This window comes from Coccinella septempunctata, chromosome 3 (genome assembly GCF_907165205.1).
Source record: "Coccinella septempunctata chromosome 3, icCocSept1.1, whole genome shotgun sequence".
In the NCBI taxonomy this organism is placed as follows: domain Eukaryota; kingdom Metazoa; phylum Arthropoda; class Insecta; order Coleoptera; family Coccinellidae; genus Coccinella; species Coccinella septempunctata.
In genome coordinates, this window is record NC_058191.1 from 32,774,912 (window position 1) to 32,800,428 (window position 25,517).

A 25,517-nucleotide genomic window follows, 5' to 3' on the forward strand; every position below is an offset into this window, starting at 1 on the left:
AATGTTCATTATTGCAACTAAATAAGCTTTATAGGAAGATTTTATTTCGTTCTTGTGGTATCTATCACTTTTATTTATATACCTTTATTTCATTATTTATATCTGTATGGGAGGTTGCTAAGAAATATTTATTTTATTTGTGTATTCATCTCAGTGTTAGATTTGTTTTTCTTACATACCTAGGCCTCTAGATAAATTCCATTCAGGTGGAGATAAACTAAATCTATAGGTTTACTATGGATTTCCAAGAAAACATTTACCTTCAATTAAAATAGTAGTCGTGAATTGAAAACTCCATCCAACACTGTGGAGAAGCAATTCTACTGAAAGACCTATGTAAATGGAAAAAGGACAAGTAATTCACATGAAGAGAATACATTTTATTAGACATCGAACTAAGAGCAGATCAGATCAGAGAGAAAAACTGTTTGCTTTTATGAGATAGACTTTGAAGCAGTTAACATTAAATGATTATTCATATTAAACACTAATTATAAGTATTAAACACCTATACATTTAGATTGTTCATATCATTATACCACGATGTTCTGGCACTTCATTATAATGTTTTATCCATTTTAGAGAGTAATAAGACTTTGCAGAAATTATATGTAAGTTTACATGTTCTTACAGTTGGGGACATTCATTTACAAATTCTGTATGTTTCATTTACTGACCTAGCAGTATTGGAGGTATTCTGCAAATTCCCGAACTGGTTTTCTTCAGATGGGCTGGGTCAATCTCTGGCTCCAAACTGCTTCTGAAGACATAAATTCAGCATGGCTCATCTGATAAATACCAATAGGGCCGTCGCTTATTTCCAAAATACCCCGTTGTCTTAATTGATATGCTCCGACCAAAGGTTCCACATGAAAATACTCGAGAAGAAGAGTGCATTTTACGAAGAACGTTCATGCGGAATGTTGATCTATTTAAATCTAACTTTGTCGCAATCGGTTAATCAGTAATAGCTCCATTTTGTAAGAGAATACTGAGCATCTTTCCTTAATTATGGGGCCTTTCTCTTATAATAACTAGTAATAAACACTTAAAGCTATATAACTCTTTATAACCCTTACTGGAAATATTCTTTTCAACTGTAGGGATTACAAACAGGGTAGAATGCTCGTGGTCCTTGTTCATAGCCAGGTCGTTGCCGGATATAATCATATTCAATATATTCTTCTGAATTAAACTAACTAATAATTTTCATATTTCAATTTACTGCACTCGGTTGCCTTTTTTAGCAGCAACTGGAAGTCGTTCACCGAATAGGAATGGATTCAATGAGTTATCCTGAAAAAAAACAAATATTTCTAAAAACTTGTAACAAAAATTAAACAACAAATATCACAAGGTTTATAATCATCTGCTCCACAAGAGTTAGGGATATCGTATTCAATCGTTTTTAAAAGTATGTAATCTTCGAGAAAATCGCTGTAAAATCATTTAAAACTTAATAACAACTCGAATCGATTCAATAAAAATCATTATGAGACATTTCGTCAATCTGGTCGACTTTTTTCTGAAGTTTGGTTCTTTGCATATGTTTCATGAATGTTTTTATTTTGAAATGAAGTCATTTTATCAACGGCTTCGATTTGAAACGAGTTTTCTGAAAATGCCAAGAGTAAGTAAATTAACAAACGCTGAGGCTAATAGGGCCATCGGAATGCTACAGGGTTGTTGTAGCGGAATGGCTCCAAGTCAACCAAAGTGTGATATCTCTCGACTTAGGAATAGGTTCAGGGTGACAGGTTTCGTGTTGAAAAGACCAAGGCTTTTGGTGGGCAAAGAAAAACAATACTTGCTCAGGATCGTTTCATCACCGTTTCGGCGAGAAGAAACTCTACATCTACGTGTAGAATGCTACGGAATACTCTTCAAAATGCAGATGGGGCCCAAGTTTCCATCGAAACCATCAGACGACGTTTGAGAGCGGTGAATCTAGGTTCTAGATGTCCATTAAGAGGAGTTCCATTAACATGTGACCATAAACGTCAAAGACTGGAATGGGCAAGGCAACATATCAATTGGAACGATCAATGGCGTAGTGTCCTTTTCACTGATGAATCCAGATATGGACGATTTTCAGATTCTCTAAGAATAAGGGTATGGACAATCCCACTTATACCCCGTAATCGTCGCTATGACCAAGAAGTCCATCCATTCCGAGGGGGTAGTTATGGTATGGGCCGGGATATGTTTCAACGGGCGCACAGATGTACACATTTGTCCTGGGAATATGACCGCCTTACACTATAGGGAGCATGTCATTGACAATGTTGTGCCAAATTTTCACGCTGCTATTGGTAAAACTTTTCAATTTCTGGACGATAACGCTAGACCGCACCGTGCAGCCATAGTTGAGAATGCGCGCGAGGAGCTTGGTATTCCACATTTACCAATACCTCCGCACTCACCAGATTTGAATTGCATAATGGGATATGCTCCAAAGAAGATTAGATAATCATCAACCTACCCCAGAATCCTTAAATGATCTGAGAGAGCTTCTGCCCCGTTTATGGAACCAAATTCCTCAAGAAATGTTCAAAAACCTGGTGCGTAGTATGCAAAGAAAATGTCAAGCTGTTATTCATGCCCTTGGAGGCCATACATTTTATTAATAGTCTTAAAATGCTTGAATTCTCTGGAATAAAATTTCGTTATTTTACTCGATTTTTCTTAACCACCTTGTATACGCTGCAGACCTACAGGTTAAAATTAATTTGCAACTTGAAATCATATTATTATGAATTTTCATCACAAAAATCTTATTTTAATTATATTTGTTTGCAATTCAAGTCAATATCCCTAACTCATGTGGAGCAGTTTATATCGGATATGTTGATGCAAGTCAATAGTTGAACCTAACGAATTACAGAAACATTTTTCACTGTGCCCTTGAGCAACAAACCTAGAATAATTCGAGTAATAATATGTTTTTCAGGGTGGTATATCTTTGAATACTTGATCATCGCCCTGGCTAGGGGTTAACCCTGATAGGGATATCAAGTGGCAAAGATGTCAACTGAACCATCATAAAATTATATTGTTCACCTCGTTTGTCTGAAGCATAGGTATAGAAATCAAATTTTAATCGATAGATATAGTGATGAATCAATATTTTTGCTTCAGATTTTGCAGGTATTACTAAAAGTTCACAGGGCAGTTCTTTAGACTCAATATCGAGTTATTCGACAAACATAAAAGTGTAGATTCACAAAGCCATAATTTGAGTTTCTATTGAGTATGGATACTTGTAAGTTACCTGCATTTGTTGTCTCACGAAATGATTGAATTCGAAATCACTGAACTCATCCATAGAATTGTCGAGGAAAGGATCGCTGTTATCTGGACAGTCGAACATGTGCTCTGCGTCACACATGCAGTCTTGTACCTCCTGAAAGCGTCTACTGAAAGCAGCTGTGTTCTCGAAATCTTCCATACAGCCTTCTTCGCCTACGAAATAAAAAGTGAATATAAGAAATTATCTTGCTGACGGTAGAGATCGAATTTTCGCAGCAACTTCTCAAGCTTTTTGACTTCGTATTAAGTGTTTCAGCAGTATAAATGGTGTTTCTATTCTGTGAAATACACTGCGCAAAAAAATTAACGCACATTCTGAAAATCTCAATTTTACTGAAAGTTAACTGTACATTGACTTTATAACTTATTTTTTATATTCACTCGGGAAGGTTTTGAACGAAACAATACACATTAAATGGAAGAAAAATTCAGGATTTCACCGAATCTTATGTGAAAGAAGTGATTTAATACTTGGTATTTCCACCCCTTGCGTTAATTACAGCTCCAGATTTCTCCGAGTTGGATTCCTAAGTCATTAAGAGTAGCTGGATGATTTTCTGAACGTCACAGCCTTCTATTGAGGTTGTCCCAAACCTGCTCAATCGGATTGAGATCTGGACTTCTTGCTGGCCATTCCATTCGAGAGAATTCAACCTCTTCAAGGTACTCCTGAACGATGCGCGCACGATGGGGTCTGGCATTATCGTCCATAAAAATGAAATTTTCACCAATGTATGGGGCAAATGGCACTACATGCTCTTCAAGAATATTCCTTATATACTTATCAGCATTCACAGCTCCATTATCAACGACACTAGGTCTGTGCGAGCAGTCAAATATATTACACCCCATACCATAATCGATCCTTCCCCGAAACCAGTAGTATTCAGGAAATTGCACTGAGCATATCTTTCATGTGGATGTCTGTATACAAAGGAACGTCGATCACAATGGTAGAGGCAGAATCTAGACTCATCTGTGAAGGGAACTCTTTCCCAATCGGCCTCTTCCCAATGGATATGCTCTCTCGCAAAATCCAAACGCGCCCTTCGATGGGCTGGGGTAAGAGCTGGGCCTCTTGCCGCGACACGAGGCCTTAAATCACATTCTCTGAGGCGATTTCTTATTGTCTGGGTGCTACTTTGCACCTCATGAGTTTGCTCAAGCTGAATTTGAAGGAGGCGAGCGGTTGCAAACCGTTGTCTCAACGAAGAAACTCTCAAGTAACGTTCTTGAATGGCAGTTGTTACCCGTGGTCTACCCTGTCCTAGTCTTCGGACATTCATACCTGTCCCTCTGAATCGCTGCAACATTCTGGACACACTTGTATGGGAAACTCCAAACCCTCTGCAATTCTTGTGAATGTCCACCCTTCTTCTCGCAAAACTACGGCTTGGGCCCATTCCTCTTGGGTCAAATTGCGTGTTTCGCGTTGCATAGCGATCGAGTGTAGAAAATCAAATGAAAGAAAAACTATTGATCACTAGAATTGATCGAGAACAACTGATTTTAGAATGGAGCCAATACATTCAAAATCTGATAATATCATCTTTTTTTATTCCTGCTGGGAAAAAACATCTGTATTGAAAAAAACCGTTGAAAGTGGATAACATATGCATGCATAATTCTGATAAAAATAATTATCATTGAGAACACCTTCAGTTGTAGAATAAATTTGAGATTTCCATAATGTGCGTTAATATTTTTGCGCAATGTGCTTTGAAGGAATTTTATCAATTCATTTTCATTGCAATCATCATAGTCATATGTCTAAATATGGCAGCTACCAAAATAAGCTCTTAAAAACTCATATGAAAAACAGACCAGGACCGACAAGTCTTCATAGCTATTGGATTCAGGAACAAACATAATACTTTTTTAAATTTATTGCTAGACTGCTGACAATGAGCTGGTCTTATTCATGATAAGAACCTTCTCTTTGAATAAGAGTTCTTTGAAATATGAACATGTATTCAACTCACCACCAAATCCAACTGGACAAGGATTGGGGGGATTGCAATAGGCTGGCAGGGTGTTTTTGGGTTTTGTGGTAGTTGCGAATTGGGCCGAATGTTGCTTCTGAATATCATCATCCCCTGCAGTATCTTCCAGGGCATACTTCGAACTCCAGAGGCTGCTATGCTTCAGGTACTCTTGATCCCTGATACTTGGATGAAGTGGGGCGTCCCCCAAATCGTAATCCAAAGGATCATACCGTTCCTCTTCCAGAGAACGAGGTCCGAGAGAGTTGGGGTTGGTGATATCCAGATAGGATATATCGTTTTCCCTCTGTATTCGATCGGCTAACTGCTCCAGAAACAGCTCAGGGAGGATGTCATCCTGTAACATTTGTGTTTAAATTCGAGAAAAACATTCCTAATCGGAAGCTCATAAAAGTGTCACATCTACTTTACATACTAGTTGACTCGTACAAATATTTTAATAATAGATTCTTGAGATCAAAAGAAACACTTTTTTCCTTTAATATTTTTTCCGATTCAGCCCTGATGAAAATATTTCAAGTTTCCATAATGAGCTGTGCCACTCCTGGAAAAACAATATTACCTTCAGAGTAACCAGCGAAATCAGTGACACTATACTATCTGTGGATCTTTTGAAAAGAGTTGCTTCCCTTCGAAACGGCATATTATACGAGAAAATATGCTTTTATTCAACAAAACATTCAAATATTCATTAGATAGCGTCCAACTCAGTTTCAAGAGATGGGTCCTTTGAGTTTTTGGTATTTTTATGGTACCTACGTAATGGTCATAATGAGAAAACTGGAACACGTGGGCGATATCTTGTGTTCTAAAAAGATTCAACAAATAAACGGAAGACTATATTCCGAAATTCATTTCATTTGATGAAACCGTTTATGAGAACTAAGAATAAGGTTTCATGATTTTTCAACAGTCTGTATTTTTTTAACCAAGCCGCTTCAAAAAAAATGGTAAAGGATAAAAGACTTCTGACCTCAAGGATATACTGTTGAATTATTTGTACGAGTCAAAGAATCACCCTGTATATACCCACATAAAATTGACCATTTTTGAGGTATAATACATAAAATATCACGTTTGTAAGGTGAATTCAGTTCTGCTTTATCTTATTATCAGTTAATTCAGTATTAGTTATTGGAGATAGTAAGCATCAAGTAGGTATTCACATATTATGCGGAATACATTTTCATTTAGTCCCATTCAGAGTAAGATCCCAGAGCCACCAGACATAACTTATTTTCATACATACAGTCCCTGGCCATATTATTAGACGCATTGATTCGATGCAAAATCTCAATATTGAATTATTAAATTGAATGTATATGTTACATATACTTCATCTGTAAATGGTTTTCACATATAATATATCATATTGGATAAAAAATATTGATTTATTGATGATTAAACATGAAATTCTAATATTTTGCTGAGCCACCCTGTGTAGCTATGAGAGCTTCATACTATCAAAGCAGAATTGTTCGGTTTGCTGCATTCGAAGATAATGATTTCATATGTGGATTATCGAAATAACGTCCGAACCTGCAGAATGCAAGACGTCCACTGGAAGACATAGTACTGATTCATACTTAAGTATTAATACTACAACATCAAAAATAAATGCCAAATAGAACAATTTAATGAGAGTCGTAAATAAAACTGACATTCTGTGGAAATGAAATTCAAATATTCTGCTTTTTCCTCGGGCAATACCAGTAAATATAAAAAAAAATCTCAGTGCGTCTAATAAACTGGCCAGGGACTGTAGATGTGAAAAACTCTCAGTAGAGTCTCCTGTGGTTTGAATACCTGTGAACTTGTGGAGCTTGCCTAGTGACACCTGGGCAGATACCAGGTGGCAAAGGTAACTAAAAATAAGTGTTACTTAACTTATTTTCACATGGCTGATTTTTATATAAATTTTAAAGAATATTATTCTGAAGTTATATTATAAGTGACAGACACTTTGCATGGGCCAAAACTTTTGTCAGACGCTTTGAAGCTGCACAAAAAATAAATGAGATACTATTGAGATCCTAAAATCTGTGTGAAAATAAGTTATGTCTGGTCGCTCTGGGTTCTTGGACTAATTCGGTTCATTGTTCATTAAGTTTCGACAAAATGCCTGATTTCAGGAATGAAGGTCACTTGAAGCTCATTCTTATTCAGGGCGAGTGTAATCAAGTTGTTGAAACTACAGTCAGACTCTTCATTGAGATATTTCTGGATCGACTTAGAAATTCAACAAAGAAAAAACAATGAATAACACGAAAAGTTGCGAATTCTTTCATAACAGAACGATCAGAAACAGAGAAATTTTCATGAGAACTCGATAGGTTCTCCAACCTACGCTGAAAGAGATCTAAGATTATGTTGTTCTAGCGTCAGGAGAATTCTGAAAAAAACCTGAGATGCGTACTAATAAATTAAATTCAGGACAACATTCGATAGAAACTGATTCCATGAAGTTTCGAGAAGCAATGGTCATTGGACTTGAAAGAACGGAAACTTTCATCCCACGTACTTGGGATGAGTCTTTATAGTCGCAGGATGATACAACTAAAAGTCGCCAGCCGATTGGATTTTATTCAATTCTGAAAGAATAGAAGGAAGGAGAAGAAGAAAGAATAAAAAGGTCAGACAGTAGGCATAACCCGTAAAAGTTTAAACATATTAACTTTAGGAAATCCATCGAATTTAGAGGTCAAGCATTTTTACAAATTCTTATTCATAGCGGCAAATTTGGCGAATTCCAACGGCAATACTATATAAAATGTCTTATATCCCCATGAATATGTACTAATTATACTAATATTGATCATAGAATTGAAGACTGTCTCAAATTCAATGGCCAGTGAAGGGATTTCGGCAACTAGATGAGCTAGAGAACAAAGTTGCCATATTTTCAAGGAACAAACAATAATGATAAAAACCGTAGCCTTACGATCCTTCGTTGTTGAGTAAAATTTGGATTTTGTGGATTTCGAAAACTTGTCATAACTTCCTTATCTTCGTTGCTATAGAACTGAAACATGAAACTTCTACAACTACTTTATTGGGTATAAGCCAGTGGTATTCTGCAGAATTGTTTTTCTATTTCAGATATCGAGATTTCATTGGCATTGAGTTGACAAGTGACAAGTGAGATAGATAATTTTTCTTCAAAATATCACCATTTCCTTGAAATATTTATACTCGCACCGTCTAACTCTAGCGCTTCAATTTATTCTGACTGAATATTTAATCACATTCAAATTTTGCCCAGAAAGGTATAGTTATGCGAATAGCACTACCCTCCTTAATTGAAGTGCCAACAGTAAGCTGATAAGATATGCTAAGTAATTATATCATCTTATTTACCGTACAAATTCAAACGAGAAAATTGTTTAGGGGTTGCTTGTTGTTGACGTAAGCGCGATGTGTAGGCGAAAAAAGCTAGATGTAAAATTTAGTAATTACGAGTCCAATATATTTACCTCAAATTCACTCGCACAGATCCACCGTGTTCATTTGTTTTTCCGAATAAACCGTTGAAGCAGAGCGGTATATTTAATTAATTTTCTTTAATGAACGCAGAAACAAATTTTAACAACCCTAGAAATTTTCAAAGCCCCTTTTCTGGGATATATACATAGATTTCCAAAAATTATTCATTAAATCCTGTCATTTCCATAAAAGAGTTATTCAGTTCCAAAATGCTTCAAAGACATTCTTACAAGAATCCTCTAGTTACAGTTTTTCTGGTCTGCTGCCCATCAGACTAATTGAAAAAAACGAGAAAAATTTAAAACTCACCTTTTCCACATATGCCCAAGCACATGTTGCGCACAGAATTAGTATATTGAAGAACATACTGGAGTTCAGCTCTTAGACCTGAAATGAAGAGAAACCCATTAGGATCATTATAGTATACTTTTTATCGCTGCTTTTCAGGTTTCTTTAATACGTACAAAAATTAATATACATAGTGAGTTGATTATTTTTTCTTTTGGGAAAAAGACTTTATAAGTACTCTTCATTGTCTCTGTGATTCATGTCTGTTATATTAAAAAACTGAAAGGATGATTTGTATCACTTTTTTATATACCAATCGTTCTTTAAATATAAAATATGCTACATCATTTAATCCCAAACGATAATGAAATCGACAACATACAACGTACTAGAGAAATACGTCATAGTCTAAAAATTATATTACTGGGAGCTACCGGAAATATAATATTTCATACAAATAAAAAGCCATAAGTTTAATTCACTTCGATAATAGTTGTTGTCAATTTTTTCATGAATTCTACAATTTTCAGTAGCATTGGTGCTCAATAAATTCTTCTAAGTAGATCAAAAGACCTAACCTAATCATTTTTTCTTCATCCATTAATTCATTATTTTGTAAGTTACAAGATTTCTTGTTGAATTGTTCTGATCAATTTTTTGCCTTAGCTTTTACGAAGATTTATGAAAGCAGTTCCAAAATTATCAACAATATCATGGAATCCATCTTCAGATTTCTAGGTAGTATCGCAAAAGTACTGCACAAATGGAATAATAAATTACGATTTTTGTGAGAGTTCTTCTGTAAAAATATATATCTCAATAAACTCAACATAAAAATGATAGTTTTTTCATTTACTCAAATCATTAAGGATAGCCAATTTTCGAGAAATGTTGACAACAGACAATCTTTTTTGGTTATATTACTCAAGATTTATATGCATATTCGTTAAAATAAAGCACATCTCTTCGTCCTGATGAAATTTTTTCTAAAAATATTTCCTTTGTTACGCGTTCAACAGAAGTGCATCCCTGACGGAAGTAGCAAAAAACTGAGCTTCCCAACAATTTTTTTCAGAACAGAAATCATTTCGAATATCCTCTGGCAGTTGAAAGTTTAAAGCACTGTGACATCTTCTTATAGTTCCACATAAAAATTGCATATATATTTTCTATCAATAAAAATTTCACTCTTCGTATCTGCAATAAAAATAGTGCTTAGTGCCACATAATTTGTTCCGATATTAGAAACCTGAAACCTGTTGATATAAGATATGAAATTCTTCTGCTACTTCGTTTCAAAGGGTTGCTAATCAGAATCAAAATAGCCTTAGTCAAAATCAAATTGTCGATATAAATTTCAAACTGGCATTAATCAGAAACAAATTAGCAGTTATCAAGTTCAAACGGGTATTTATCAATTTCAAATTGACAATAAATACCTTTAAAGCTCTTTTTCGTTGAAAAATGAGTATTTCTGGTTGCAATACGAAAGTATTACTAAGTGTATTCAGAGTCTATCAAATCATTGCATAGTTTGCGAAATGAAATAAATAATATCCAAACAACGGTGAACAGTCATAAACGTTGATTTTTAAAGAACGCACGATTGTGATTATCTACCGTCTCTGTTTGGTGAATGAAACGAAATGGAAGAATCCATAATTTGCAGAGATTAGAGAATAAAGGTATTTCATGAAAATAAGGCAAAATTCATCGCTCATATCCAAAGATTTATTACTTCTGCATTGGATATGAAAGATAAAATTTTTTGAGAAAATTCGTTATTCTCTAACGGTTTTAATTAATCATTACGTTATTTTTTTGTGTATATCTATCAATGAAAATTTTTCATTGAATATATTTAATTCCAATGGAAAATTCAAATTCAGATTAGCAGTTTAAACTTGATTATTGCCAATTTGCTTCTGATTAATGCCAGTTTGAAATTGATGTTGCCAATTTGATTTTGACTAATGTCATTTCGATTCTGATTAGCGCCAAAACTTGAAAAGGTATAGATCATTTGACGCAACTTTGGATAATTATTTGTCAAAAATATTTCATTCTCAGAGAATTCTTAAAATTATATATATGCAGTTATCCACAGCTCAGATTCAAATCCAGATGTGTGCGAAAAAGACCCAAGAGTAAACCAAATCAAACGGAATATAGATCCAATACGTCAAATCATATTCATATTCCACAATTAAGTTTGGCCCGTAAATTTCCAAAGATAAAAGAGTTAGAAGATAAAAGTGATTGAAATAGATCGATATGACCCAGACTTATCTTTACGCAAACTGCATTTCACACCGTTTAGTGTATACATAGAGGCAACATTGGTTTGCCTAAATCAGGACCACACCTGCCTGCACCATAATTACCGATTAGTTTCACTGCAAGACACCCGCATAGTAAAAAAAATTGTCAGATCAATATCCCCCATCACGACGAAATTTTCGTTATTCGATGCGAAAATGTACTGAATGAATGAACTTACGGTTTCGAAACCATGAATGGAACCACCTGTTAAATATAGAACTCGAATTAAGACTGTGAGCACTTCTGTACCATCAACAAGTGGTCAAAAATTGACAATTTGAATCATTTCACTCCAAACGTAACAGATCTGCTCGAGGGTGAAACATATGACTGAATTGGGAATGGTGCAAACACATAATTAATGAATTAAGTGCAGCAGAATCATGAAAAATCAAATGTTAAAATTTTTTCAACCCCCGACAATAACCTCATTCAAATCTCACCGATTTTAAATCTGTTTTCGCCGGTTTTCAAGGATTGTTGGCTGAGATTGAAGTCTTGTACTTACCCAGAGGGTCTGAGAACCACTGGGATGATGATGAACGGAATGAATCAATGACGCCTTGCGCATTCGGCGTCGACATGTGGACGCTGGCGTCGCAACAGTTCTGAGAATATCGATTGAGGGGGTTTTTGGACGTAGGAACTGGTAGGAATGAACTTTCACAAAATGCGTACAAGCCTGGTTTCTATAGAGCTGGAGGTTGTTTTATTGGGGGCACCACAGGCGGCAATTTTAGTTGGATGCAACACGTAGATAGGTAATCCCAGGAATTTTGGAGCACCGTCTGGCGGGATTTTCACCTTTGGTTTGTTGTTTCCGCGAATTTTTGAATGAGAGGCCGGTAGAAACTTAAAATCTTCAAATTCTCAAGAAATGTTTCATGGAACCTGAAGAGTATTCAGTGTAATCGTTATATCTCTCACAGAATTTGTTTTCCAGCTTTTTTTCTGTTATCCTTTGCACGACGGAGCAGTTGGGTTGTTTATTTTCACAGAAACTTCGTTTACATATAGGTATACCTTTTTATATGCGAATATCTCAAGAAAATAAACAAATGCGGGGCCACAGGAAAGACCTAGAAGTAAACGCCCAAGATCTACCAATCCTGCACAAGATCGGAGGGAAGTTAGAGATTTGCGTCTGTTCCACTTAGTTGCAGAATATGGTACATTTGCTGCCCTCATCAAAGCAGCCTAGGGCCTAAATCGTGCATGTCCTATGCTACTTAAATAATAACTTCAAGTACCTATTCACGTTTTCACAAACTGGGGAAATATTGAACATTTTAGTACCTAGTAAAGGTGTAATCTCCAGCAGTTCACTAAAAAGTTACACAGAATTGACCAAATTTCGTCAACTATCGCTGAACCACTTTGTTTGCTTTCCATTTTCAAAATGGTGAAGAATAGCCATTTGCCATATGCAATTTATTGCAAGGAACACAAATTAGCTGCCTCTGTTCTTGTGAAAATTTAAATACCGAAGAATTTGTGCTTTGACTGCATGAAATAAAAAGTACTCTTACAGAAATCGAAATATCAAAAGGTTCTGTTACGGAAACTGATAGACCACTCTCCAAAATTTTAGGAGAGTAAGAGGTGAAGTATGGAGTACCCCAAGGTACACTATTCCGACTGATTATTTGAGCACGGTATTGTGATTTAATTATTTTTTGAATGTAACATGTCAGAACACGTCCTCTGAATCTGGACTTCTGTCTGCATAAGTGAATTCTCAGGATTTTAACGAAGGACTATACTTAAGAACCTACAAAAATAAGATGCACTCAAGCCGTTAAGGTGCGTATACAATAAAAAAGTACTTTTTGATTTTGCAAATGGAGATCATTTTTCTTCAACTTTCACCGGAATTTCTGCCATCTCCAAACCTGGAAAGAAATGCATCGTGTTCAAATTGAATTCGAGACGAATTTTCAAGTTCTCAAGTTCTCAAGTTCTGAAAGCACATTTTAATTTTTTTCAGATTTGAAGAATTCGTTTAGAGTACTTATCTGGCAAACTTTCCAATTTTTCTTCTTTTTTGCTTGTAGGTATAGGTCTGTATGTGTTTCCAATACTATTTTGGTGGCCACTCTATCTCTATTCTCTATTTAAGTTTCAAGTGGCTCATTGAGTACCAGAATGAAACATGAAGAGGAAAATTTTGATAAACGACTGGTAATTTATTAATATTAAAACAAATAATATTTTACAGAGCTTTCAACTCCTAATTTGTGGCCAATGAGAAAAATTCGTAATAAACTGAAATTATTAGCGGCATATCTTTGGATGACCAAATCATGTAACAATTTTTGTAACCTCAATATCCAAATACCAGTTCTATAAAATAAACAGCTACAAATATTCATTGCAAAGTTTGTTGTTATAACAATCCAAGGCATGTTGCTACAGTAGGTTCACTTTAATAATCTTCTTAAAATCATAATCATTCATCATACAAACAGTAGATTCAATAAGAACTAAGTTGCAGGTAAAAGCATGAAAGCGGTGTCCAAACACTTTTTTCCAGTCCCAAAATAAACGAAGCCATATCTTGGCGTTTCTACAACATGATAAAAATACAAACCAGGCCAATACAAAGATTTGACTATTGCTATAGTATCTCCAGCTAAGATTTGTATCTGCCAACAACCTTCTGGTATATCTATATCCAAGGGGTCCAGGAAATCAGTGGCATAGTTATAATCATCCCGAGTTAGCAAATTGGTGTTCCATTTTCTCGTTGGCATTCGATAGTGCTGATATGAACTCAGCTCACGCGCATCCAATAATCTTAATCCTTCAAAACTGAGATTTTCCACTACTGTTCCATCAGGCCTAGTGAATAAAGCACCACGTGGTAGCACAGCGGCTTCTTCTGTAATCGTATGGACAGTTGCAGATAGTCTATCCTCTTCTTTCAGTTTCCTGATTTCAGGTTTCTTCAAGGTCGTATCCCATGTCGTCTCTTCTTTTTCAATCAGCACATCGATAACCAAAGCTGGATCCCCTTGAAATCTCGTGTTGCAGAACGGTGTTACTTTCTTGGCATACTTGGTTGGGTTTGGCAGAAGTCCCCAGTTCAGGCAATCTCTACTATAGTAGTAAACTCTTCCTTTTAAAGCGTCAGAAACATAGCCGAAAGCAATATAGTAGTCTTGTTCAACACCTAGAATGCGTCCCCAGAAAAATGTGTTGCGAAAATGGTTTTCATTTTGGAGAATCAACAGGGAATTGTGGAGTATCATTGCTTCTTCTGTACTTACCACATGGCCGACATAACCAGTGGTTTCTAGAGTACCCAAGACCGACTCTAGGTTCATTTTCTATAAATGACAACTTGCGATAGGGGAATGTCAGTTTTACTTGGCATACTAAGTCGAATGAACATCCAAAATTTATGGAAAAACTCTCTGTGTGAGTCGACTAAAGAACTGAAAAATTCCAATAAATTGATTCAATGACAGAAACACCTCTAAGTATTTATCTTCTTTATTTATTAAGAGCATAAAACATATTTATCTATAATATTTTATAAAATATTACGTTTCATCTGCATGAAATTTTTTATTTACCATGTAACTATTTCAACAAATATAATATGATTTTTTGTCTTGACAATATCTGTCATAATCGTCCACACACTGGACATCATGGATTTAAAATATATATAAATATTGTTAGTTTTGTCTCATCTGGGGATACAGATATGATGAAATATTCGAATTTCTTCGTATATGATCCAAAAAATTATTCATCTCCACAAATTTGGAAATGAGGTTTTTCAACAAAACACTCACCTCTTTCCCATCTTGTGAAAATCAACCGAACTTAGACCTCGCTAAAAATCAGAATTCCCAGAGATGCCCAAAGAAGCTTTCAGTTTTAATGTACAGATGGCAGATGCGTTGAGTATTGGCGAATAAAGGAATTGCAATTTTACATTTCCCCGAAGATGGTACCAGAAAAGCAATTTAAAATTTTTACTTAGAAACCAGAAATATAACAGAATTGAAATAAGGGCAAACATTTTATAGGAGCGAGCGGTAGAAAAAGCTTAACTTTTTTCTTATTTCAATAGACTGACCATTGAAAATTTTAGTTATGATACTTTGACTGTTTTGAAAGAAATAAGGTCTCCTTCTTCTACAGGTACGTAGCGTGTGTCGAATAGGCTGGATTAATATTCGAAATTAAATTTACCTGGTCCTCCTCGTAGGCGGATATCCATATGATATTATAGGGAAACAACCAAAATATTTTTTGAATGCCATCTCGCTCCCATAGAATAGTTGCTCATTTCAATATTGTCAGTTTTTTTCTGAGAAAATATTGAAAATTGCTTTTCAGGTGCAATTTTTAGGGGTGCAATCTTAAGCTGGGGCTGCTCAAAAAAAAATTATATGATAGATCCAAGCTATTTTTTGACCAGTAATCACAACTTAAATTTTTTCGCAACTTTTCATTTCACAATCTTATACTTATGATGAATTCCCTTAACTTTCCGTGTTTTATAACCCCGTAAAGATATTGTTAAGGAAGGTGTTCTAACTCACATATTCCGAAGACAAATAACGAATAATCTGAACGAAAGATCCATTTAAACAAATCTACATTCAGGGGTTAAAACGTGCTGAAAACAGATAAATATTTAAGCTCATTTGATTGTATGTTCTGACTGTTTCTGTTTGTGTTATACAAACAACTGGAATAAGTGCAGATTGGCAAATTTTATGAAGCAGGTGGTGTGATTCACTGTTCACAAAGTACAAATAGAATTAGGTGTGTGTTCGTTATTTGGAATTTGAACTGACATTCGCTCTATTTCATCCTAATTTAGCGGCATGTTAGATTCTCCGATGCGAATCGAATTAGGATTCGAGAAATTGAACGATGTGTACCTATTGTCTCAATTTTCTCAATGGTTACAGTAAACAAATTTTAAAATTATGTACCCAGACACAAAAAACATATTTTATCATATAAAACAATACATTTTTTATGCACACCATGATTGAAAAAAATATAATATAGTAGTATAACATTTTATTTTCTCAATTCCTTTTTTCCCCGATGATTACTTTTTCCATTACGATAAGTTATCTATACTTTGAATAGTGGATGTTTGAAAGAATTTGGGAATAATTAACTAGAAAACTAGTTAATTTTCAGTACCTACAGGTGTTCGACATGGTCCAAGGTACAAAACCTTCTTATATTAATCTGACAGGCTTGTGTAGGTACCCACATGTTTTCGATGCAGTTCCTAGAAGACCTTTTCATGAAAAAACATTTAAAATGTTTTACAGAATATCATTGGAACAATTATGACATCAAAAAATTCAGGAAGTAACCGACAGTAACTGCTGATATGATCCACCTCATCCAGCTAATTGATGATGATGATGATGATAAATTGAAATTGAGACTGAAAAAACTATAGGAATTGAGGACAAGTAGAAAATATTTGAAAGAATTCGGTAATGCTAATATTGATTTGAATTGTTAGCCGCTATCAGGTGCTCGTTAAAAGTGTCCAAAATTTGCTACAGATATACCGGAAAACAATTAATATTGACTCATTGAATATTTCGACGATGTTTCCAAACTTAACATTACCCGTAACGATTGAAGATCTCTCGGCACCATTTACAAGGTTGATAATTTGGAAGTTGTAAGTGTCAAATCGGTAGCTTCATCAATCACTTTGCATTAGGCAGTTTGGAGTATCATTTTCGTGTTGGCTTTACGTCTAATGAGCGTTATCCGGAGATGCTTCGACACATTTACACCATAAAGTTTCCACTACTGAAGTACCTATAAGTCAATATGATGACAGGCAAGTGTTTCGCCTTGCTTGAATTCAATAATTAGAAGTTTCACTAAAATTTTGAATTGGCGTTTTTACCACTATACGTGCTATAGACTTTGACTTGTATATTTATATCCATGCATCTTCAAGTGACCCAAAAAATAATAACTATGTGGGCCCATTTTCCTAATGAATATAAAGAGTGACCACGTCTCTAGGATAGGTAGTACACAGAAAGACAATTGGGGTTTGCTTAGTAAAAAAATTCCGTAACGCCATCCGAATTAAAGGCTCTGAAGAAGAAAAAATAGTATAAGAAAAGAAAGCCCTCAATCCCATTTCTATAACATGTATTCGTTTTATCGCTGCTTCATGAGAACTCCATCGAGTAGTGTGTGTGATGCTGATAATTCTAATCTGTTAAAGCTGCAACTGGATCACATTGAAATCGTCGGACACTTCAAAGAGCAAGATGCAGAAACTGACTATCAAACCTTTACATGGACGACACCAGAAAGAGGTCAAGCATGATTACGTCGACATTTCTACGTCGAACTACTGGTTGACTTTCGGAAAGTTGTTTCCTGAGACTGAGGGCTTCATCATTGCCAACCAAGATCAAATGTTCCCAACAATGAAATATGTCGCCAAAGTACCTCATATTATATCGGATGATATAATATGTCGTTGTGGCTATGCGATACATGAAACCGGAGGAGGCCAGAAGTTTGCAGGTACGGAGAAAAACAATGGACATGATGCTGTTGCCTAGATTTTACACCAAGAATTGGCTTTAAAATACCAACTTCTAAAGTCAAAAGAGGTTCCTCATTCTTACAATTACCACTCAGATTCTTTATTGGAAAATGATCAACACAAGCTACTGGGATCGCCCGGAAAATTATAGACACAATAGACCTGACCTCATATTACTGAACAAAAAGTGGAATAGAGCACTATTTTCAAATAACAACAACCTACTAGATAGGCACATCGAAAAGATTCCGAATACAGAGATCTCGAGGAAGTGAATGTTCCTCTAGAGAGGATTGTGAAAGCCGCAAGGCTAAATTCACTCCATCATTACAGGGTATGTACATGTAATGTATCAGCATCTAGAACATATTCGTATAAAATTTCATCAGAATGTTGCTCGTATCCTAGAAATACAATTTTTTTTTTAAACACCTTGTAGAGAAGCACAATATAACGCTGGCATCATTTCTGCCGTGATCTGAACGTGTTCCCAAACTACTCAATTCGTCACACGTCTGTTGCTCGCAAAGCGAATCGGCGTACTGAATTAGAGAAAATATGGGACATATGTCTTCGTCAGGGTTTCTATCTGGAGGGTATTGAATCGGACACCGTTTCATACTGGGTGGCGCTCTGTTAACTGTATAGTACTCAGTAGTCGCTGTGTTACTGGATAGTAGTACTGTAGTACTGGATAGATAGGACTCAGTAGCGCTTGCCAGTTTTGAATAAGGGTCCATCATTTCCAAACGTTCTCCATCAGAAAAAAAGCTATGTTGCTCTGATGAGATAAAAATGAGACCAAACTATGGTTAGCATCTGCTTTTCTTCGATGGAGCGTACTCCATTTGGGGCCTTGACGATGGCAAATTGGCTAGTTCAATTCAGATCGTAACACTTGTTGATATTCATATCAGCGGGTGGTATGCATCTGAGTTTATCCTTATTATTGTAATCATTGCCTCCCCGTTTAGGCGTGATCATTCTTCGTAACAGGTAATGTAAACTGTAATGTAATGATGAACGATGAAGAACGACAGCCTTTTCAAACTCATCAAAAATACCTATCGATACAGGTGAGGTAATTCTGTCTACTTCGCATCACTCTTAAGATAGAGTGTAATTGCTTCTGTGCTGCTACAGGTTAGCATTAGTGATCTCAAATACGACGCTATGTAAAAGGAAAGAACGGAAAAGTGAATACACTATCCAAAATTTCAGAGAAAACACCATAAAATGATACACAGATGACTCAGAAACAACGGCAGCTGGCACAGAAATGAACACCTACTCGAGTGTCTTTGAAGCCTCCTTGAAGTCCTCCGGATACTGGAGTTCATTAGAGACTAGAGATCTGGAGCTGGAGGTTGAGCTGTAGATGTAGTGGTGAGAAGAGAACTGATGAGGGTACTTTAATGTAATTAATAATTAATATGAACCTGGAAAATGAAGAAGGTATTATACGATAAACCAACTGATTTCCTTAATCGCTTCAAGAACGTCCTATGTCATTCAGCTGAGCATCTAGAGGCAATAGGTGATGACCACAAATAATAGGAATTTGTGTATAATGATTTCATCTACGGTCGCCTCTGCTTCACTTGCAGTTGAGGCTGGAGCTCTTATTGTAGATACATCCAGACCAAATGTGTGACTATATAGAGCAGTATAGACAGAAAAGCTGAGAGGACTCTTTCGATTGTAGTGAAGATGGATATTTCTCCTACCTATCCTCGTCCAAACGAAAATGGGCGAGTTCCCTCATCAGTGTTCTTGCACTTGCCAACACCATAAAACCATGTCATATTGAAAATTCATATCTTGTACTGAGCCCCTTCACTCCCCACAAACACGTTTCTTTGAGCCGTCGTCAGCGGCTTCAAGCCAAGACTGGGCTTATGGAAAATCTGATGACCGTTTTCATTTTCCCGGAGAGCGTGACGCAACAACACTTAATTAGGAAATAAATTACTGTGGTCTGAACTTTGCCGCCCATCCTCTTATGGTGGTTTCAGCCGATTCAACGAGACAGCGGCTCCTCTACGTCGCATATTGATGTTGATTAGTTGTGAAGGGGGCGTAGGACCCGACGAAACCTTTGTGTCGTGTTACCGGTTCCCGGCATACGAGCACTTTATTGGTTATTCAGGTCTCGGTCTGGAACCTCCTAAAGTCCTAATGAACTAACGGACACCGCGCATCTACGGCCGGAAGAGCTAATCTTATGCTAACGCCAACTACCTAGCTTGCATTCGGAAGCAGCGCCAGCTCAATTCCTCGGTGCGGATATCTAATTTGCCCGACTTTTATTCATTATCGGGGGATGATCATCGAGCCATTGACAAGAATATTGAAAAACCCATTTTTTGTTCCATGAATAGTTATCGCTTCGAAGCTTATGCGGCTTCATGAATCCGTCTTCCAAGAGACGTGCTGTATTGAGCTGGATGTGGGAGATGGGATGGACGAGAGCTTATCGGATATGGATTTAGGAAATATAGGGCATCTTACATTTAATCATGCGCAATTATCAATGGATTATGTATCATCAAAGTAGCCAAACAATAAATCTGTTTCTTCACGGGGAAAGAAGCTCTTGGTAATTTCGGTGTCCCACAGGGTAACGTTTGGGGTCAATTGAAATTCAGCTTACTAACCAATGTCGCTTTGAAATATCTTATGACTTATTCGATAGTTTTATATTTAAACTTGTCGATGGCATAGTCTGCTAGTTTTTTGACGTTTTGCAGAACGATTAGAAGATTAAAGGTCAAAATGGGAAATGTTTTATAAAAAAATGTAACTTTTAAAGTTGGCTACCCATTTTTTTAGAGCAGTGTCACTTAGCGTACATTATAGCATGTGCGCCAATAATGATTATTAGCTATTATGAGATGCTCATCGCTGCTTATATAAAAACGCGTTGCAAGACGGTTGATGATTGACGTAGGACCAAAACCCTGGAAAACGTATTAGGTATTTTTGTTTCATTGCCATGAATTGATACGTTTGTCTCTCAGTCTCTCTTTCTCTCCCTGCTTGATTACCACAATAGACGGTTCCTACAATCCAAGAATTTGAGCAAATCGATAAATGCTGCCATCTTCATTTTGAGAGTTAGCAAAGTGAATTTAGTTGGATTTCATTTCCTGTCAGATGGCGCTAGGATGTATTCTCTCACAGTAGTGACTACTGAAATCGAATAAAATTTTAACACATTTGAAGCGTTGATGAACTGGTATGGTTGGTTTATGCCAATGACAGAAATAGTTTATGCAGAGTAACTAAGAACTGAGACCTAAGAAAGGGACCAATCTAACGGGCAGATGGCAAACACTTGAACGTCATCGCAAATTAGATTGGTCCCTTTCTTTAAGTATTTGTTCTTAGTAACGCTGTATAAACAGATCCTAACTCCCTCTAAGTTCATCTATTATGTATTTTGTTGCTCACGTATAAACGTCTAGAAATTCTTGATTATTCAAAAAGATATACCGGTTGGAATTTTCTTGTTCCAACAAGCAAAAAGTCAATATTTTTTTCTAAAACAATAGCGGTACTTCAAAATAATCTGGTCCACAAGAGTTAGAGATATCGTATTCAATCGTTTTTAAAAGTATGTAATCTTCAAGAAAATCGCTGTAAAATCATTTAAAACTCAATAACAACTTTAATCGATCTAATAAAAATCAGTATGAGACATTTCGTCAATCTGGTCGCCTTTTTTCTGAAGTTTGGTTCTTTGCATATGCTTCATGAATGCCTTTTATCAAAGGCATCGATTTGAAACGAGTTTTCTAAAAATGCCAAGACGTAAATTAACAAACGCTGAGGCTAATAGAGCTATCGGAATGCTACAGGTGGCCTAACTCAGGTTGTTGTAGCGGAAAGGCTCCAAGTCAGCCAAAGTGTGACATCTCGACTTTGGAATAGGTTCGGGGAAAAAGGTTCCGTGTTGGAAAGACCAAGGCTTGGTGGGCGACGAAAAACAACACCTTCTCAGGATCGTTTCATCACCGTTTCGGCGAGAAGAAACCCTGCATCTACGGAATACTCTTCAAAATGCAGATGGGGTCCAAGTTTCCATTGAAACCATCAGACGACGTTTGAGAGAGGTGAATCTAGGTTCTAGACGTCCATTAAGAGGAGTTCCATTAACACGTGACCATAAGCCTCAAAGACTGGAATTGGCAAGGCAACATATCAATTGAAAATATCAATGGCGTAGTGAATAAGGGTATGGACAATCCCACGCATACCCCGTAATCGTTGCTATGTCCCAGAAGTCCATCCATTCCGAGGGGGTAGTGTTATGGTATGGGCCGGGATTTGTTTCAACGGGCGCACAGATCTACACATTTGTCCTGGGAATATGACCGCCTTACACTATAGGGAGCACGTCACGGACAATGTTGTGCCAAATTTTCACGCTGCTATTGGTGAAACTTTTCAATTTTTAGACGATAACGCTAGACCACCATAGTTGAGAATGCGCGCGAGGAGCTTGGTATTCCACATTTACCAATACCCCCGTACTCACCAGATTTGAATTGCATAGAACATGCATGGGATATGCTCCAAAGAAGATTTGATAATCATCAACCTACCCCAGAATCCTTAAATGATCTGAGAGAGCTTCTGGCCCGTTTATGGAACCAAATTCCTCAAGAATTGTTCAACAACCTCGTGTGTAATATGCAAAGAAGATGTCAAGCTGTTATTGATGCCCGTGGAGGCTTTACATTATATTGATAGTGTTAAAAAGCCTGAATTCTCTGGGAATAAAATTTCGTTATTTTACTCGATTTTTCTCAACCACCCTGTATACGCTGCAGACCTACAGGCTAAAATTAATTTGCAACTTGAAATTATTTTAATATGAATTTTCATCACAAAAACCTTATTTTAACTATATTTTTTTGCAATTTAAGTCAATATCCCTAACTCATGTGGAGCAGTTTATATTGGATTGTATCGCACATCTTCAATCCCAGTCTATGAGAGGTATCCAAATGTGACAGTTAGCACGAAGTTCACACTTCAACACAAGAGATAATAGGAAGGTAGACCCAGATTCTAAAGGTTTCCACTGAAACCTAGCAGAACCTGAAAACAATATAATATTCGATATGGAATCTCACGTTATCGAAGCGTAATCGCCATGTGGCTCGAAAACTGTTTCATCTCATTCCGGTGAATGGTCATCGCCGCTATGAAACTAATGTAATAATGATCTGCACTTTGCCACTTCTGGATATCTCGAGTTATCGCCGACCGTTTCATAAAGTCCCACTTCCTAAGTGGCATCTCGCCCTTCAATAAAGGTATTACCTGTAAGTTTTTCACACTCCAGAATCGAGGGAAATATTAGAAATTATACCTCCAATGATCATCTTCCACGGTTTATTCCACATCTATAAATTCGCAATAAAAATTTATGGCATCTTAGTCTGACTGTTATTTTATGGCTGAATAAAGGAATAAAATATTTTATTGCCGTTTTGTCGAATAATATTTCTAGGATGATATCGTGTATCTCTACGACAATAATCATTTTATGTGTAATAACTCACGTGTGGTATGCAGTTTTGTGAAAAAAACTGTCGTTTTTCCTGGCGTTATGAGAAATGGGTAGGAAATTCATCCATACGTTGTTACAATGGTTCATCATAAATTCTATTTATGTACAATTTATGAGGAAAGGGAATTGGACGAATGAATTCGAATAAGCTTCTTAATTTCATCCAACATGAAAACCTGAAAAGTTTTTTCATATATTTTTGTCATATCAAGTTTGAACAAGTGTGCTTCTAATATATGTAATTTTTTCCCCAAAATAAATTTTTTTAGCAGAACATGCCTCTATCTCCTATCTAACTCGCGAAAATTGTATATTTAAAACTCATTAGCAATACAGAGTGTCCCGACGATCGGAAACCATAAACTGAGGTCGACCGCCCTGTTTTCTATAATTTAGTGGCTTTTCTATATTCTTGGAAATGCAAAAAATATATAAAAAGTCAAAAATTTGCCAACTTTGGCCCTGATTAAGTTCACGATTCTTTTAACTTCAGAATTCAACATCTGCATATCACCCCGTATATCCTAAACGAAGGAGATTGAAACCTTTTCATATGAGTCCACCTTGATGGCCTCCGTTTATGGTTTCCGTTTGTCGCATTCTTCTCGGGGCACCCTGTATATGTGATAATGTCACAGTATCGAATCATTCCTACAATCGAAAACATTCACTCTTGAAACGATGCCCGGACAAACCTTGACCTACAATGGACAAACGATCCAAACGAATTTTCATTTGTACTTGCCAACTTGACAGAGCTGTTATTATAGGCTGAATGTACAAAATGGCGAAGGCGATACTAAAAACCGATCGATGGTGTTGATGATGATGGGTTGACTTTTTTTAATGATGATTATTCCAATCCAAATTATACAGAACCATTAAAAAACTATTTCATCGCAGGGAGAGTCTGAATATTATGCGTTATTAAAAGCTTTAACCTCTCCATTACAATTCTCAAATACCCCAATAATTACAAAAAGGCAATTCGGAATACAGATTATGATCTTTCAGAATCCACCAATGGTTGCATTTGTGCGGTATGTTGGAATGTTTTTTTTTTTTATTGAAAAGGACGGTTGCAGCCAAGATTATACTCATGAAAAACTAGATAAAAACTACCCCAATAACGAGATTTCAGTTACAATGGCTTTTTTTCCTTTATCTCCTATCGAAGAGTTCCTGAATATATGTATGTATATATAAGGAGGCTACCTGCGGGAACTGATTCCTTGTATTTTTATGCAATATACCTTTTTCGATTCGATGATGGATCGATTATAACTTGATAGTTCGGAATACGAAGTAATAATTCATTCATTCTTTCCACTATGACTTCCTATAATTGCTTATCAGCCACTAGGAAAGATCTATTCTGAAAACTATCAAATGAACCTCACTTTAAATAGTTAGTTTTACATTCAGTTTCCGACTGAGTTTTGGTATATTTCTCAATACCTAGGAGGACAAATTAATTTTGGACCAGACGTTTATGAATATGGAATACTGCGTAGACTGAATAAACTAGTGAAGGGAAACTTATGAGGATAGTAGTCGTTTTCGCAACTTTTTAATTCAAAATAAAGTATCACATTTAAACAGCAAGCTTGGACCCTAAAAATTCACATAAAAAAAATCAAATTCGATTAAAAATATTTCTTACTCTTACTTACTTCGGATATAGCTATATAGGTACTCCTATACTAATTAAAAGCCTCTACTTTTGTCCACGTTCATAAAAATTTGTTGGCAATTGAAAATAATGTAGCAGTGCACCATTTTTTCAAACTTGACCTGAATTTCTTTCAATTAGAGACACCCTCAATCTCAATAAGAATCGTCTTGTCAAGTCATAAATGTATATTTACGGAACGTACAAAATGAATGGAATGAAGTATAATATTCTGAAACCATGAAATTTTCATTTTGTTCACTCTTCTCTGAAAGTAAATTTCTAAAT

General features: G+C 36.1%; 2 protein-coding genes across 2 annotated transcripts; both read right to left on the reverse strand.

The window, feature by feature from the left end:
- Positions 1-359: 359 nt before the first annotated feature.
- LOC123310405 lies at positions 360-11,998 on the reverse strand. The gene is made up of 5 exons (XM_044893873.1): positions 11,914-11,998; positions 9,105-9,182; positions 5,292-5,649; positions 3,272-3,462; positions 360-1,296 (listed from the first exon to the last, which is right to left on the reverse strand). The coding sequence occupies exons 2-5, from the start codon at positions 9,159-9,161 to the stop codon at positions 1,222-1,224; spliced, it is 681 nt and encodes a 226-aa protein (XP_044749808.1). The 5' UTR covers positions 9,162-9,182; positions 11,914-11,998; the 3' UTR covers positions 360-1,221.
- A 1,811-nt stretch (positions 11,999-13,809) lies between these two features.
- LOC123309834 (radial spoke head protein 9 homolog) lies at positions 13,810-14,762 on the reverse strand. Its single transcript, XM_044893116.1, has one exon. The coding sequence runs from the start codon at positions 14,729-14,731 to the stop codon at positions 13,889-13,891; it is 843 nt and encodes a 280-aa protein (XP_044749051.1). The 5' UTR covers positions 14,732-14,762; the 3' UTR covers positions 13,810-13,888.
- Positions 14,763-25,517: the final 10,755 nt, after the last annotated feature.